Source organism: Pseudorca crassidens, chromosome 1 (assembly GCF_039906515.1).
Source record: "Pseudorca crassidens isolate mPseCra1 chromosome 1, mPseCra1.hap1, whole genome shotgun sequence".
NCBI classification, from domain to species: domain Eukaryota; kingdom Metazoa; phylum Chordata; class Mammalia; order Artiodactyla; family Delphinidae; genus Pseudorca; species Pseudorca crassidens.
The window spans coordinates 179,530,073-179,546,366 of NC_090296.1; the positions used below are offsets into that span (position 1 = coordinate 179,530,073).

Genomic DNA, 16,294 nt, shown 5'->3' on the forward strand with positions numbered 1-16,294 from the left:
TAGGCACATGAAAAGCTGCTCAACATCACTAATCATTAGAGAAATGCAAATCAAAACTACAATGAGGTATCACCTCAAACCGGTCAGAATGGGCATCATCAAAAAATCTAGAAACAATAAATGCTGGAGAGGGTGTGGAGAAAAGGGAACCTCCTACACTGTTGGTGGGAATGTAAATTGGTACAACCATTATGGAGAACAGTATAGAGGTTCCTTAAATAATTGAATATAGAACTACCATATGATCCAGCAATCCCACTCCTGGGCATATACCCTGAGAAAACCATAATTCAAGAAGATACAAGCACCCCAACATTCACTGCAGCACTATTTACAATAGCCAAGACACGGAAACAAGCTAAATGCCCATCGACAGAGAAATGAATAAAGAAGATGTGGTACATATACACAATGGAATTTTACTCAGCCATAAAAAAAGAATGAAATAATGCCATTTGCAGCAACATGGATGGACCTAGAGATTATTATACTAAGTGAAGTAAGTCAGACAGAGAAAACCAAGTATCATATGATATCACTCAAAACCAAGTATCATATGATATCACTCATATGTGGAGTCTAATTTAAAAATGATACAAATGAGCTTATTTACGAAACCGAAACCAACTCACAGATATTGAAATCAAACTTATGGTTACCAAAGGGGAAGCATGGGGGGGTGGGATAAATTAGGAGACTGGGATTAACATATACACAATACTACATATAAAATTGATAACTAACAAGGACCTATTGTATAGCACAGGGAACTCTACTCAATATTCTGTAATCACCTATATGGGAAAAGAATCTGAAAAATAATGGATCTATAGAGGTATGATATATATATAACTGATTCACTTTGCTATATACATCTGAAACTAACACAACATTGTTAGTCAACTATACTCCAATAAAAAAAAATTTTTAATTGTTTCCTGCTGGAACAAGGCTTTAGAACAAATCTCTCCAACTCCTAATAAATATCTCAGAAGCTAAGTGGTCTTTCCTACGACTTCCTTCCCATTTTCTTTGCAGTTTCCTAAAGTGATTTTGTTTTTTATTTACTCCACTGAGTCATTAGCATAAGGATCAACATGACAACCGGTAACAAACAATTAGAGAGAAGAAGCCACATTTTATCTGTTGTTGCATCTCTAGCATCCAGCACATAGACTAGAGCTCTGGAATTGGCCGGTTTTGGTTTTGTGGCTTTTCGAATGGTATAACACGCATTTACTATTTGAGGTGAGGGAATATGACACACAGATTATTTTATTTTAAGGAGAGAGATTTTTCTAGACCTTCCAGTTTAGATGGGTTATGATTGAAAAACTAACTAGGAATCCTCTCCCCTCCTCTTGAATCCATTAAAAATAAGGGGGGAAACACTGTTTAAAAGAAAAACTAATTGCAATGGAGCAGGACCCAGTGGGGACCTCCCCATGGCCCCTACCTCTTGTTTGTAGAAAACCTTTAGCCTCCTAGGCTTTCCCCCGGTTCCAAAGAGCAAATGTAATCAGGGAAGTGAGAAAAAAGGAAAATAGTGAAGCAAGACAAAATAATAATTGTTTAGCCATAAAACAAAGTCAAGGATCTTTAGTTCCTCCTCAAGGGCTATAGATAATATTCTAAGCCATATATATCCTTGAGCTGTTTTGCAGATACTGAAAACCCCACCAGGTGGAAGAAGTTCACTGCATGCTGACCACAAGCCCATAGACCTCAGACCGGTTGGAACCTGATGGTTGATGATGTTGCTTCCCAAAACACCACCCTGTTACCTCACCGCCAACCAATCCAGAAGGACGTACACAAGCTCATCTGGCACATTACATCCTCACCCCTAATGCTACCTTTAAAAACCCTTCCCTGAAAGCCATCGGAGAGTTTGGGTCTACGGAGCCTGAGCCGTCTGTTCTCCTTGCTTGGCGCCACGTTGGGCACCTTGGGATAAACGCCACACTTTCCTTCATCACAACCTGGTGTCAGTAGATTATCTTTGCTGTGCATCGGGCAAGTGGACCCAAGTTTGGTTTGGTAACAAAATCAATAACAAACTTCTATGCTCAACATCACTCATTATTAGAGAAATACAAATCAAAACTACAATGAGGTATCACCTCACGCCGGTCAGAATGGCCATCATCAAAAAATCTACAAACAATAAATGCTGGAGAGGGTGTGGAGAAAAGGGAACCCTCCTGCACTGTTGGTGGGAATGTAAATTGATACAGTCACTGTGGAGAACAGTATGGAGGTTCCTTAAAAAACTAAAAACAGAAATACCACGTGACCCAGTAATCCCACTACTGGGCATATACCCTGAGAAAACCATAATCCAAAAGGACACATGTACCCCAGTGTTCATTGCAGCACTCTTTACAATAGCCAGGACATGGAAACAACCTAAATGTCCAATGACAAAAGAATGGATAAAGAAGATTGGTACATATAAACAATGGACTATTACTTAGCCATGAAAAGGAATGAAATTGGGTCATTTGTAGAGATGTGGATGGACCTAGAGTCTGTTACACAGAGTAAAGTAAGCCAGAAAGAGAAAAGCAAATATCATATATTAATGCATATATGTGGAATCTAGAAAAATGGTACAGATGAACCTATTTGCAGGGTAGGAATAGAGACACAGATGTAGAGAATGGACATGTGGACACAGGAAGGAAGGGGAGGGTGGGATGAACTGGGAGATCAGGATTGACATATATACACTACCATGTGTAAAATAGCTAGCTTGTGGGAACCTGCTATAAAGCACAGGAAGCTCAGCTCAGTGCTCTGTGATGACCTAGGTGGGTGGGATGGGGGTCGGGGCGAGGGAGGGAGGTCCAAGAGGGAGAGGATATAGGTGTACATATAGCTGATTCACTTCATGGTACAGCAGAAACTAACACAACATTGTAAAGCAATTATACTCTAATAAAAAATTTTTAAAAATTAAAACAAAAAACTCTTGCAGGGGGGCAGGAAGGAATATACAGGTTGCATTATAGGTTCTCCATAAAACCTAGCCTAGAACTGGAAAAATATTAGAATATTTCAATATTCTTCTTGAAGTTGACAGTTAAAATATCTGCCCAGTGTGATAGTTAATTTATGTGCCAACTTGGCTAGATTATGATCCCAGCTGTTTGGTCAAACACAAGTTAGATGTTTCCATGAAGGTATTTAAATAGATATATATATTTAAATACAGTTTTGTATCCTACTTTTATAAACATCACATTTGGAGCACTTTACCATACCATTAAGTATTCTTTGAGGAAATGATTTTATTTATTTATTTGGTTGGTTGCACCAGGTCTTAGTTGCAGCAGGTAGGCTCCTTAGTTGAGGGACACAGGCTCCTTAGTTGTGGCATGCAAACTCTTAGTTATGGTGTGCATGTGGGATCTAGTTCCCTAACCAAGGATCGAACCCGGGCCCCCTGCATTGGGAGCACAGAGTCTTAACCACTGCGCCACCAGGGAAGTCCCCTCTGTGAAGGTGTATTTAAATGTCATTAGTATTTAAATCAGTAACTTTGAATAAAGCTGATTACCCTCCATAATGTCCATGAGCCTCATCCAATCAGTAGGTCTTAAGAGCAAAGACTGAGGTTCCCCAAAGTGGAATGAACTCTTTACAAGACTGAAGCATAGAAACCCTGCCTGAGTTTCCAGACTATTGTCCTGGGGATTCAGACTCAAGACTGCAACATCAGCTCGTCCCTGAATTTACAGGCTGCAGGCCCACCCTGCAGATTTCAGACCTGTTGACAGAGATAGATAGATATTGATAGATAGATAGATGATAGATGATAGACAGATAGATAGGTAATCCCATACTGATTTTATTTCCCCTCTGGAGAACACTGACTAATAATTTTACTATATCCCAGCAGCAGGGCTATAGTTATGTTTCACTATATCCTGGCAACAGGGATATAGTTATAATTATAGTAAACTATATTGTGGTAATCATCTCATAAGTCAAATCATTATGCTGTACACCTTAAAATTATACAGTGCTTCATGTCCATTATATCTCAATAAAACTGGAAGGAACAAAAAAGAATTTCAATTCGGGAGACACAGATTCACGTAAAACTGAGTGTTCCGAGAGAGAGTCAGGGGCTTACAAAGAGAAAAAGCCACACGTTGACAAAAATGGCCTGATGAGAATTATGACTGACTCTGATACGAGTCAGGAAATACTTGTCCTTAAGGGATCACAAGTTATTTTAGGGTAGGGTCCAAGAAGTATCTTGAGTTTCTGGCAGATGTTCTGGATGACTTCATTAGGACAATATATGGTCAAAAGGTCAGATTCCATCCAGGCTGAGACTTGCATATGTCACACCCCTTAATGGCCTCCCAGCTCCACTTTAGAGAGTCCTCTTTAAGGAGCATTACCGACTCCGTTTTTATTTTTCTTTCACAAAAGGCAGTATGAAATTTGTCCCTGATTTCTGCTGAAGTGAACAGTTGTACAATACCATACAAAGCGAACAACTTTCGTATTCTATTACAAGTTAATCACTGAGGGGATGTTGCCTATAAGCTTAACTTATACACAATGGCCCATCTCTGGGAACCCTGCCTCCCAGGTAATGAGCATTAAGTTAAAGTACCTTTGTTTAGCTCCCAGGAAGCATGCTGACCAGGCCCACCTGTGAATGACTGCAGGGAGGAAGAAATTAACACATCCCCCCAGGAGGCTGATGGGAACCAGGAAGTATTTGACTTTACTCCCTCCCCTTTCAGTATAAAAACAGCCTGAATTCTAACTCAGGCTAGACGGTTCTTTGAGACATGAGTCTGCCATCTTCTCAACCTGCCAGCTTTCCAAATAAGGTCGCTATTCCTTGCTCCAACAACTCGTCTCTCAATTTATTGGCCGGTCCTGCAGCAAGCAGTATGACTAACACAATGATCCCACCTCAGCTTGAAGGCATTCAGGTGAGCTTCAACTCACTGGCTAGTATTGTATGGATAACAGAGTTTGCCACAGATTCCTTCCTTGCAGGCGAGGCAAAGTCTGTGCCACTTGTAAATTAGCATCGCTACCTGTACTAAGGTACCTGCTGTCAGGGAGAAAAGAAACCTTCCTCTATCCTTCTAGGTTCGTCTGGCTGGTCTCAGGATAAAATTGATGTGAGACAGATTAACAGGAGAAAAACAAAAAAAAAGCTTACTAACATGTATACTTCCTGTACACACGGAAGAGACCCAGGAAAATTGAGTAACTCACCAGAATGACTAAAACCCTCCCCTTAAATACCATCTTCAGCTAAACACGAAAGAGGATGTTATGGGTAGTGGTTTGGGACTACAAAGTGGAGGAAGGCAGTTCACATGGAGATGGAAAAGCAAATGTTTGGAACTCCCTGTAAATAACTGTAGTGCTCTTAACCGCACCTCGCCCATATTCCCTCTAGGTGTCTCTAGTGATGGCGGTCTTCTCGGACCAGGCCCTTTATCTAAACTCTTCAACAGTTAAGGGGGTGGTAAAAAGAAAGACCTTCCTGAGTCTTCCCACTTCTTAAAATTAATCAGCCTAAAATAATTCTCGTGCCAAAGAGACACGTTTGGGGGTGACAAATTTTGCTTCCCTACAGTGCCTTGGGCCAGGTAGCAAAGGTTAACATGGAAACACAAGGAGGAGCCACCTGCCTTCCCAAGGTAGTCCCTAATGGTTTGGGGGACTCGGCTAGATGCCTGAATCTGAGATTTAGGGGAGTTCAGCTGAGACCAACTTCTTTTGCTAAGTCAGGGTCCTGCTGATCGTAGCTCTGATTAAGTGTTGGCTAAGACAAACCCAAAGGATTTGGTGTCCACCAAGTTCAAGTTTGGTTGGACTGGTTACAGTGGCCGATGTTGGGGCTAAAACTCCTTCCGGAATGAGGGGTGGAATTGTGGGGAAGCAAAATTTCCTGGGATTTCTCAGCGATCTTGTAAAAAGCCCTGGCCCTCTGAGACACTTTGTGCAGCGTGAGATTCACATCTATAGCCATTTGTCTAGTTAATTGCTCTGATCTGAAAGGATTCATAAAGTCTCATCCCCCCCAGGAGGACCAAATAGTTACAGCTCTGAGTAGGTCCCCGAAGGTGCACCATCTCCCTAGGAATTCACATTTCAAGGAGGAATGAGGCCCAGAAACTTGGAGACTCCGGGTCTGGCTCCTGGAGAGATTTCATCAGCGGCAAAGCCCATTAGCTGTTCCCAGGAAATAGAATCTCGGTAGTAAAATAAAGTCTAACCTTTTTTGCCTTTGTTCTTAGTCTGCTTTCGCTGGCTCACAGGGTGCTTCGTGCAGAGGCCTCGCAGCCCGCACTTCAGACCCGAGTTCCGGGTGTGAAATTGCTGTGCCAATGCTCCAGCTGGGGGTGGGAGGACCGACCGTATGCAGGAACGCTGCACAAGACACCCCCATTCAAGATGGCAGTGGCGGGCCACGTGGGCCCTGCAATGGGGAGCAGCTGCGCCTGCGCCTGCGCCTGCCCCGCGAGAACTCCACCCCCTCCCCTGCTGATGGGATCCCTGTGAAGCAGCCCCGCCCACGGCCTCTTGAGCAGGAGCTTGTGCCTCTCCAGTCTTTGATCAAAGAGTAAAGCTTTCCTTTGCTTCTGAACCCAACTCATTCTACTGGTGGGAGCTACACTGGGCAGAAGGACCCTTGTTGGGGTGGGTAACAGTTTTACTTACATACCAAAGGCCAGAGTGAGGAGGAGATGCTTCCCAGGAGAGGAGGACGTTTAACTCCCGCCCCTTCACAAGCAGCAGGGAAAACCAGTTTCCTCCCGCCCTTCACCTGCTGGCTTAGAACAACTGACCTGTTCTCGCCATGTTGCCCCAGGTGCAGGCCTGGGCGAGGGAGGAAGGCCTGTGTATTTACTGTGAGATACTAATAAGAACTCTGTCTCCGATCACAATACGCTGTGCGTGCATTCAGGATAAAATTAAAGAGTATTAAAAGCCCAGCCAAAAGGAGAGTGTCTCAAAGAGGTCAGTTATGCTGAATGCCAAGAGGAATGAGAAATTCAGTTAGACAAGGACTGGAAAGGTGACACTTTGATTCAGCGATGTGGAAGTCATCGGTGACTTCGGAGTAGTTTTGAGAGAATGGGGGAAGGAGAAGACAGCCTAGAGTGGGTGGGGATTCAGGCAAATCTTTCAAGAAGTTTGTCGTGGGAAATGAGATTGCCTGGTACACATGAGAGGGAAAAAACAGGGTGAAAAGTTTAGAGAGAGGAGATTTGAAATCGACATTGTGAAGAAAGAAGATGCAAATTAAATAAAAGTAGAATAATTTTCTTCAGCAGCACATAGATGCCTGGGTGAAGGTAAGTGGGGAGAATGATAAACAATCTCTTATAGAGTTCTGCCAACTAAGTACACTGAAAGGACAGAAGAAAACGGAATAAAGGATGTAAGTAAGAGTTACTAACATTTTAGCTCTTGGAATTGTTGGGAAGGAAAACACTTCCTCTACCCTCTTAGGTTCATTAATTGGGAATCTGCAAATTAAATTGACAAAAGCAGATTACCATGAGAAAAAAACATTTAACTGTGTATGATTACATGCAGGGGTTCACAAAGAAACATGATTTGAGGGGCTGCCTACAACTGGGGGCTTATATACTACTTAAGTGACAGGGAGTAGGAGAAAGGCATCTTCTGAAAAACATGACTTCTTGGTGGGGGGAGGGAAGGGCACTTATGGGAGAACAAATGACGTTTAGGAAAGATAAATGTTACATTAGGAGAATATATGGGAGATATGGTAGTTTTATGAAAATGTCTGTTTGAGTCTGGTGCTTGGAACTTTTCTCTAATTTTAAGACTGTTTCCAAAAAGTAAGTAAATAAATAGAAAAGGTGAAAAGTCATAGGCAAATTTTATTTCTCCATGAGGAAAGATCTATGAATGAGTGTTTAAAGTTACATATACTAAGTTTTATGGCACTATAACAATTGTAATACATCAAACATTGGCAATAAGGACTTCCCTCGTGGCGCAATGGTTAAGAATCCTCCTGCCAATGCAGGGAACACGGGCTCGCCCTGGTCCGGGAAGATCCCACATGCCATGGAGCAACTAAGCCTGTGCGCCACGACTACTGAGCCTGTGCTCTAGAGCCCGCATGCCACAGCTACTGAAGCCTGCGCGCCTAGAGCCCAGGCTCCGCAATAAGAAGAGCCACAACGATGAGAAGCCCGTAGCCCCCGCTCGCCGCAACTAGAGGAAGTCCGCATGCGGCAACGAAGACCCAACAGTCAAAAATAAATAAATAGGGCTTCCCTGGTGGCGCAGTGGTTGAGAGTCTGCCTGCCGATGCAGGGGATACGGGTTCGTGCCCCGATCCGGGAGGATCCCACATGCTGCGGAGCGGCTGGGCCTGTGAGCCATGGCCACTGAACCTGCGCGTCCGGAGCCTGTGCTCCGCAGCGGGAGAGGCCACAGCGGTGAGAGGCCCACGTACCGCAAGAAACAAAAATAAATAAATAATATTTTTTAAAAAAACCAAACATTGACAACAGCCATAGCAGCAGTATATCCAAATGATGTCTGTCTAAATCTTTAGGTCTATATATAGTGATAAAATTGGAAATACAAAAAAGCTATCAGTCAACACCACTATATATTAATGACAAGTTTGGTTGTCTGGGTGCTGGTACCAGGGCTCAGTTTGAGTATGTAAAACTCAACAGTGTTTTGATTCACAAAATCTGCTTAAAAGTAAGTTAGATGCAGAGAAACATGGTTTAAAATACTATATAAATTTTCATCATACACATCTAATACAAAAATATTTTCCTTTAATAAAGATTTTCACATCATGTTTAATGGGAAACAACTAAAATGTTATGCAAACAACCCAGTAGGGAAATTTTTACTATTTATCTTTTAGATCATATAATTTTTCTTCAAAATCTGTACATATTCTTGTGATGTTTTCAAAACTAGATCCTGATTTAGATTTGACTCATCAGTAGCTCCTAGAGGAGAAGCTCTATAGGATCCAGATTCACATTCAGCAGCAGCTGAAAAGAAAAAGAAAGGATTATATTCTTTACCTAAAATACTTGAGTTGACTAAATATAAGTTAGTTAAAAAAAAAAAGCTGAGAACTTTCTAAGCGTTCAGAAGAATGAAAAATATCTATACACGACATAACACAAAATACAAGATTACTATTATATAATTTGCCCGTGGTTGCACGATGAATTCATTGCTCTTGTGGCTGAGTATCAGAGCTTCTGATTTTCTCATTCTTCATTCATTTACTCAACAACCATCTGCTAAGGTGCTGTGACAAGCACTGAAATTACAAGATGAAGGTAACACAGTCCACCCTGAAAAATCATATACTATAAACTGGAAAAAAAACAGGCAATTTCCATACAGAGTCATAAATACTATGACAGGTATAAAAGAGGGTACAAGGAACACTCAGAAGTGACACCCAGCTTTGTGTCAATACTGTCAGCTTTTTGGTGGAGGTGGTATGTAAGTGGATACCTGAAGGACAAGGAAAAAGTACGGGAGATGGAGGGAAGAAGCACATACAAAGACTGAAGGTGAGGAAGAGCACCTGTGGGATTGTAAGCCGTCTATTTGACTAGATGCAGAGCAAAGGGGCAGAGGAAGGTAGTAAAGAGATAAGGCTGAATACTATGGCAGGACCCAAACTGATTTGGGTGTTTTTACTCCATGATATAAGGAATTTGGAATTTTTCCTGAGAGCAAAAGATAAACCAATGACAAAGTCAATGACAGGAAATTTTAATGTCAGCCACTAAGCAACAGCTACACGAACGTGGCTGCTTGAGTCTGGTTTTTTTGGCCTTAATCACTACCAGAAACTTGAGAAGTTGATGAAACCCATGTTTCCTAATAGTGTCAGTGTGCAGGTTGACAGTTCCACAGGGATGGCAGAAGTAGAGGAAGGATACAGCCAGAAATAAAGAGAAATACATAGGCTTTTTGAGATTTTTTTTTAAAGCTATGGAACATGATGAATAAATGAGGAATCAGGATATCTTTCATTATGAATGTTCATGCTTTCACAGTTTTCATTAGATATGTATAAGAAAAGATATTTAGCCTATCAATAGTATCTGTCATCCAAACAATGGAAAGAGATGCCATTTACTACTGAATATTTACAGTTTATTTCCAAAATCAATGTCTAAATTTAATTCATAAATTTCGGCAACATACCTTTTTCTAGTTCTCTAGTTATATTTTTTTCCATCTCCTGCTGCATCTGAAATAAGTCAAATATTATTTACGTTTAAGTTAGACAAGAGACATTTTTGTAGGAATGATGTATAGCTTATGAAATGCGGCCTTTAAATAATACTTCTAGAGACTAGACCTAATTTGAGGATTGCTTAAATAGAAAAATAATCACATAAATAAAATAAATTCCTACTTATTTTGATTTTAGATAATAGAGAACATATATATGTAATGTTATTTAGATTAATCTGATAAAAAGTACAATAAATATCAGTCTATTGAATATACATAATTTCAGAGGGTGATATTTGATCTTATTGGTACAAACAAGTTTAAACGATTCAAGTCATATATTACAATGAATGCATTACTTTGCAATTCTTAGAAAAATTGCTCTTTATAAAAGTTTAATCAGTTTTTATTACTCTAATGGATTTTTCCTTAAAATGAGTTTTCCATTCTTACACTTCTATAAAACTAAAATTTTAAGGTATGTTCTATGGTAATAATTTTTCAACATAGAATCTTAAATACATAAAATGAAGAAAATGGTTCTGTTGTAATGTCATGTCAAAATTCTACGGGCAAAAAATTAAGTAAAGGTATTTTGCTGTCTATATTAGGACTAAAACATTTATTTCAGAAAATCTGCTTGAAGAAAGGAAAAGTAGAGGCTAGAGCCAGTTTTCAAACTCAGTTTCTGATTCATGACTTTCTAGAATTAGAAACAAGGAAAACAATACATAATTCTTTAACTGTAACTTTGTTTCCATTCTAGAAATTAGGGCCAACTTTTTGAAACATTTGACTAATTATAGTTATCTACTTAATTATGAAATGTGTGGGAACATTTCAAACTGTATTACAAGTGTCTCCACCTAGAGTGTTCTTTTAAAAATCTTTCTTATAAAAAAAAAGGCACCCTCTCACTAAACAGGGTCTAAAATAGTATACTGAACATAATAAACACGGTGATGATAATGATATCATGATAGCCAACGCCTTTGTAAATTTTAGGTGCGAAGACAAATTTTTTGGCTAGCAGGTTTCCCAATATTTTCAGAGACTGTTTTCCGTAACACTTTTCTGACAACAGCACTATAGAGAGGCCCTATAAAATGAATAATGTGACAACATTACTAGACAGGTTTTGTGAAATTAATAATTCATAACAGATGAAGGAAGAAGCCTTTACTGAAATGATTTTTTATTACCATTAATAAACACTGCAAAATGTAGGTCACGTTTTTACACGCGTTGAATTAGGGAATGACCCGTGTAAGATTACTCTCTTTTCCCCCAAAAGCTCTTTTCCTCAATATGTACTTCCGAGACCCTCATGTTGATTTCTAGGTGAGGATCATGTTCAGCTGGAGGAAGTAGTTGGAAGTCGAACATGAATGAGGAGAACACACCTGCATTTTTCTTTAAACTTTTCCATTTAACAAAAACACAGAAAGGTGTGAAAATTATACACGGGAAAACAATATATCAGCAAGTTTTAATTCTAAAGATTTTTAGTTAGAAGGATTCTCTCACAACTGGTAGTTTCCAAACTATGTCCCATAGAAATGGAAGGTCCCACTGAGGACACTGCAGGATTGAAGGACAAAGAAGTCACAGCTTCAGGGTCTCCAGCCACTCCGTTAGCTAAAAAGCTCTATATTTGTCTCTGTTTTATATAATATAGTTTCATGCAAAAAAAAATTTTTTTTAAAAAAAAGAAAGGGGGCTTCCCTGGTGGCACAGTGGTTGAGAGTCCGCCTGCCGATGCAGGGGATGTGGGTTCGTGCCCCGGTCCGGGAAGATCCCATGTGCCGCGGAGCGGCTGGGCCCGTGAGCCATGGCCGCTGAGCCTGCGCGTCTGCAGCCTGTGCTCCGCAACGGGAGAGAGGCCACAACAGTGAGAGGCCCGCATGCTGCAAAAAAAAAAAAAAAGAAAAGAAAAAGAAAGGTTCTTTTCCTTGAAAAAAAATTTTTTAAGGTATGAGAGTCATTGATTTAGTCAAAGTCCCTAATTTTACAAAAGAGGTAATAACAAAGGCTCAGAGAGACTTTGTCACAAAGCCAACGGCCTTCTGAGTCTAGAGAGAGTTCTATGCCAGCTACTTCCTCAGATTAAGAAAAAAAAACACATAGATTTTTAACTATAACTCAGAGAAAATGAATATGTAAAAGTTTGTCATGTAGCTCAATAACATTTGATGCATGAGACATGAAATAGTAGCTTTCTAACTAAATTATGTTTTAAAGGCATGAACAAGAATAAATTATCATAACTCCTATTAGTAGCAGTCAATATATTTAATTTATAAAGCACAGATTTTTTTTTTTTTAACCACAGGACAGGGAACTTGAAGGAGAAGATCTTTAGTTGAATCACACAGGCCAAAATTGAGGAGATTCTTCTTTAAAAGGATATTCGTTTCCTCCAAATAAAACTTGGTTTACCGAAATGAGTCAACAAATGAACCACGTTGCGGGTTATTTATGGCAAAATTTAAAACACAAAACAGATTTCTCTTTACCATCTAGCATACTTCAATCTCTCATCATTAGTTTGTATGTACAAAAACCATGAGTGTAATCTCAATTAGAATTTAAATCCAGTCAGAAATTACAGGCTAATTCCTTGGCCTAAAGTTTCAACGTGAGGACTTACACTCCTACCCTTCTCACGAGAGGAGGGGAGATTTACCCAATGGGTGAATTTGGGAGAAGGAACTGAGAAGTGCTTGCTTGCTTCCGAATCTCTTCTCTGAGAAGGTGTGTGTGCCCTCAGCACCGGGAACTGGGGTCTGCTCTCACGCCCGCAGTGAGCAGCCTGCCCTGGGGCGGGGGTCAAGCATTTGCTTCCTCCCCTCAGGCCTAATTTGGGATGAAGTATCCCGAGGCCCACTGTGACTGCACACCTAAAGCACGTCCTCCAATTCGTTAGTTGTGTGTCAGTAACAAAGCTCCTTAGTTGATCTCCAGCTGCTGACTCCCGCGTGCTGAACTCAGAAGGGGAAGAGAAGTATCATCTGCCACCTACCCACCACAGCTCCAACAAGGCAGAGGACCAGACGACACTGAGGCAACGTTTTCTTCTTCTTCCCTGACTCTATAATTAACGTACATTGTTCAAAACAACCCCCACTATAAAGTAGGGGAGAGGTGAAAGGAACATTTTAGAAAGAAACGTCGTGAAGCCAATAACAATATGAAGCACAACAAGTATGTGTTCGTTCACCCAACCATAATGTATTACTGTTAAATTATATCTGAGACTGCAGGCTGGAAAATCATGTTGCACTCTCTTTTTAAGACCAATTTGATAAATATATACACACCACACACATACACACGCACACTCATTTCCAAAGTTAATTTATTTTCAGTAATTATTGATAATTTAAAAATTTGATATCACTCATTTTAAATGTCATGAAAATGTCATAAAATCAAGTCATTTAAACCACTTCCATTCATTATCCAATTGTTAACAGGCTAATGTATGAAGGAAATTACACTCGGCAGTCTGTAGATATTAAGTGCATGTATTTTGCTGCAGAGAGAAGAACTGAGGAAGAATTTGTAGATCAAGGAGCTGAAAAACTAAGTACAGAAAAAAAATGAATGAAAGAAAAAGAACTGTTAAGATGTTGAACTATTACCTCTATCTTTCAAAAGATAAAATGCCTACTCATTTGTCCATGTGGACAAAATGAAGTGGGAACAAGAAGGATTACACTGATATAATAAACTGAGACAATAAACAAGTTTATTGCACTCTGCCTGTGCCTTATGTGAAACTAGCTTAACTACTGTGGTAATCTGATTAGAGTTAAAACTCAGAGTGGATAGGCACTGCCTTGGTGATGTAAACAGGAGGCCTATTTTTTAAAAAGAAATGTGACTCAATATTCTGGTGAGACACAAAATGTTGTGTCATATAAAAAGTCAAAGTCTTAGGAATATTAATTGTTTTAGTTTCAGTGCATTTGTATGACCACATTTAGAAAGAGAGTTGCTAAACTGAATGGACATTTGAGCAATTTTTTAAATTACTTAAATCATTAGAAAAATCTTGAAAGTGTCAGTAATGCACCAAAAGTCCAAAATCAGTCAATGTAAAAGGCAGTCCTCCTACTTCAGACAGATTTAAAGGGCATTTATTAACCACTGTGGCCATGCATCGTGTTTGGCACACAAATACCTAAAAACTCTCGAACATAAAAAAATCTTTAAACCAGTGAAATTGTGTCTGTCATAAAATTGTCTGGAATAGATTTTTAAGTTTTCAGTTCTTGAAAAAATTCTATGTGCAAGAAAATCTAACAGTGACGTAGCTGTTTTGGTTAATGTTAACTTTTTGTATTTTATAATAATATAATTAAATAACACAATTGAAAAAAAACTGTAAAATTACTTCTGATATATAGGACAAAACATCCCAGAATTAACTAGAATGTGAAAACTGAGGGTAAAATTAGCAAGACAGATACGTGCTAATGTCCTACCCCCACAATGGTATCAACTGATAAGACTGAACTTCATGTACTGGTGAGGGAGGTAATAAATCTAAGCGTTAGGTACATGGAGAAAGCTTGCTGCTACAACCAGCGCAACTGAAAGCACAGACCTAGAGTAGTACTTTGCTATAATTATTTTCCTTAAAGTTAGGGAAAAATGCTCAGTAAGATAAAACTTCACAGTAGGAATAGTCCAAAATGTTAAAACCTTGCAAATAAAGGAGACTGATAAACAAATGCAATCCTAATGCCATTTTTAGCATTTTACTTTGTAGAATCATAGCTAAAACCTTTAGAAGGCTATTGTTTTGTAATGTCCCATCCAAAAACCCACCCCTTTCTATCATTTTAGACAGTACGTTAACACCTCTCATAGTATTATTTTATGTTTTCCTAGTAGAAATAATTATATTCCTAGCAATTCCAGAAGGCACCTTCTTTCTGTAAGTCTTACTAAGAATTATGTGAACAACAACTGTATAATAACTCTTCCGCGGCATTCTGTAGTGATTATGGAGACATGTCTTTGCATCTTGACAGAGTAAGTAGTGCTCTTCAATCTCTCTTATTAAAACCAGCACGATTTGGCAAAGACCCCACAAGGGAACTATGTATACCTAGTAACTACAACATTGAGTTTAAAATAAACTATTTTTCGATTTATCTAGAATTACTAAAAAAATAAACACCTCTTTCCTCCAAAAAAATTAAAGGAAAAATTTCCTGCAGAAATTTTTCTCTCACATTGTTTCTGCATTCACACACTCTTTCATCTTCATCTTGTAAAATGATACATTGTCTGATTTTTTGGGTGACAACTCATGAGAACATTCTAAGTTTACATCATGCTTGGCAAGTGACAGAGGGCTTGACATGCATTTTCTTTTTGACCCTGGAGTCCAGTTTCACGGCTCTGAAGCACTTAGACCCAATTTAGCCACAGCACTGTCTAAGCAACCTTAGCTTTGCTCTTCTATGATTTGTTACGACGTGAAGCCAAAGGTTGAGACTTCATTTAACAAGGGCTACTTTTCTCTGCATCAAGAACATCATGAAAACACCATCAAAACCATAAACCCCTGTGCACTGAGTGAGATGGATATTTTAATAACAATGATACACAATGAAAACTAGTTGCAATTTAAAGACTCCCCATCATAGTCATCATTCATCCAGGTGATGGCAAGATAGAGAGATAAGTGGACTTCATTTTAAAAATTTAAATATTTGCTTTATTTACGTATTTAGAAATGTTCTACAATTGCTCAGCAGGACATTTTATAAAAATTCAATAAAAATGCTCTAAGTAAAACAGCAGTTAAGGATGCACTCTCATGTATGAAAATGACAAAAAATTTTAACTTAAAAACAAAAATTAACCTATTTAGTGCTACAAGTCTATTTAATTCACAAAAAGGATTTATCTAGGATTCCTTTAAATAAAAAAAAAATCCATATATGGTTAAGTGTTTGGATGCCAATCATTCACTTATGCTTAGGGGTAGAAAAACTGGGGTGCAGCAAAACTTGAA

General features: G+C 39.2%; 1 protein-coding gene across 10 annotated transcripts in view; it reads right to left on the reverse strand.

The window, feature by feature from the left end:
* Positions 1-7,883: 7,883 nt before the first annotated feature.
* ANKRD26 (ankyrin repeat domain containing 26) overlaps positions 7,884-16,294 on the reverse strand; it is a 92,167-nt gene continuing 83,756 nt past the window's right edge. For 9 of the 10 annotated variants that reach the window (XM_067701464.1, XM_067701453.1, XM_067701463.1 and 6 more), the window contains 2 exons: positions 10,228-10,273; positions 7,884-9,047 (listed from right to left, as the gene is read on the reverse strand). In XM_067701464.1, the coding sequence (XP_067557565.1) occupies positions 8,911-9,047; positions 10,228-10,273 (183 nt within the window). In that variant the 3' untranslated portion in view covers positions 7,884-8,910. Of the gene's footprint in view, positions 9,048-10,227; positions 10,274-11,658; positions 15,798-16,294 lie in introns of those variants that run through there. The other variant, XM_067701452.1, reaches the window with a different exon arrangement.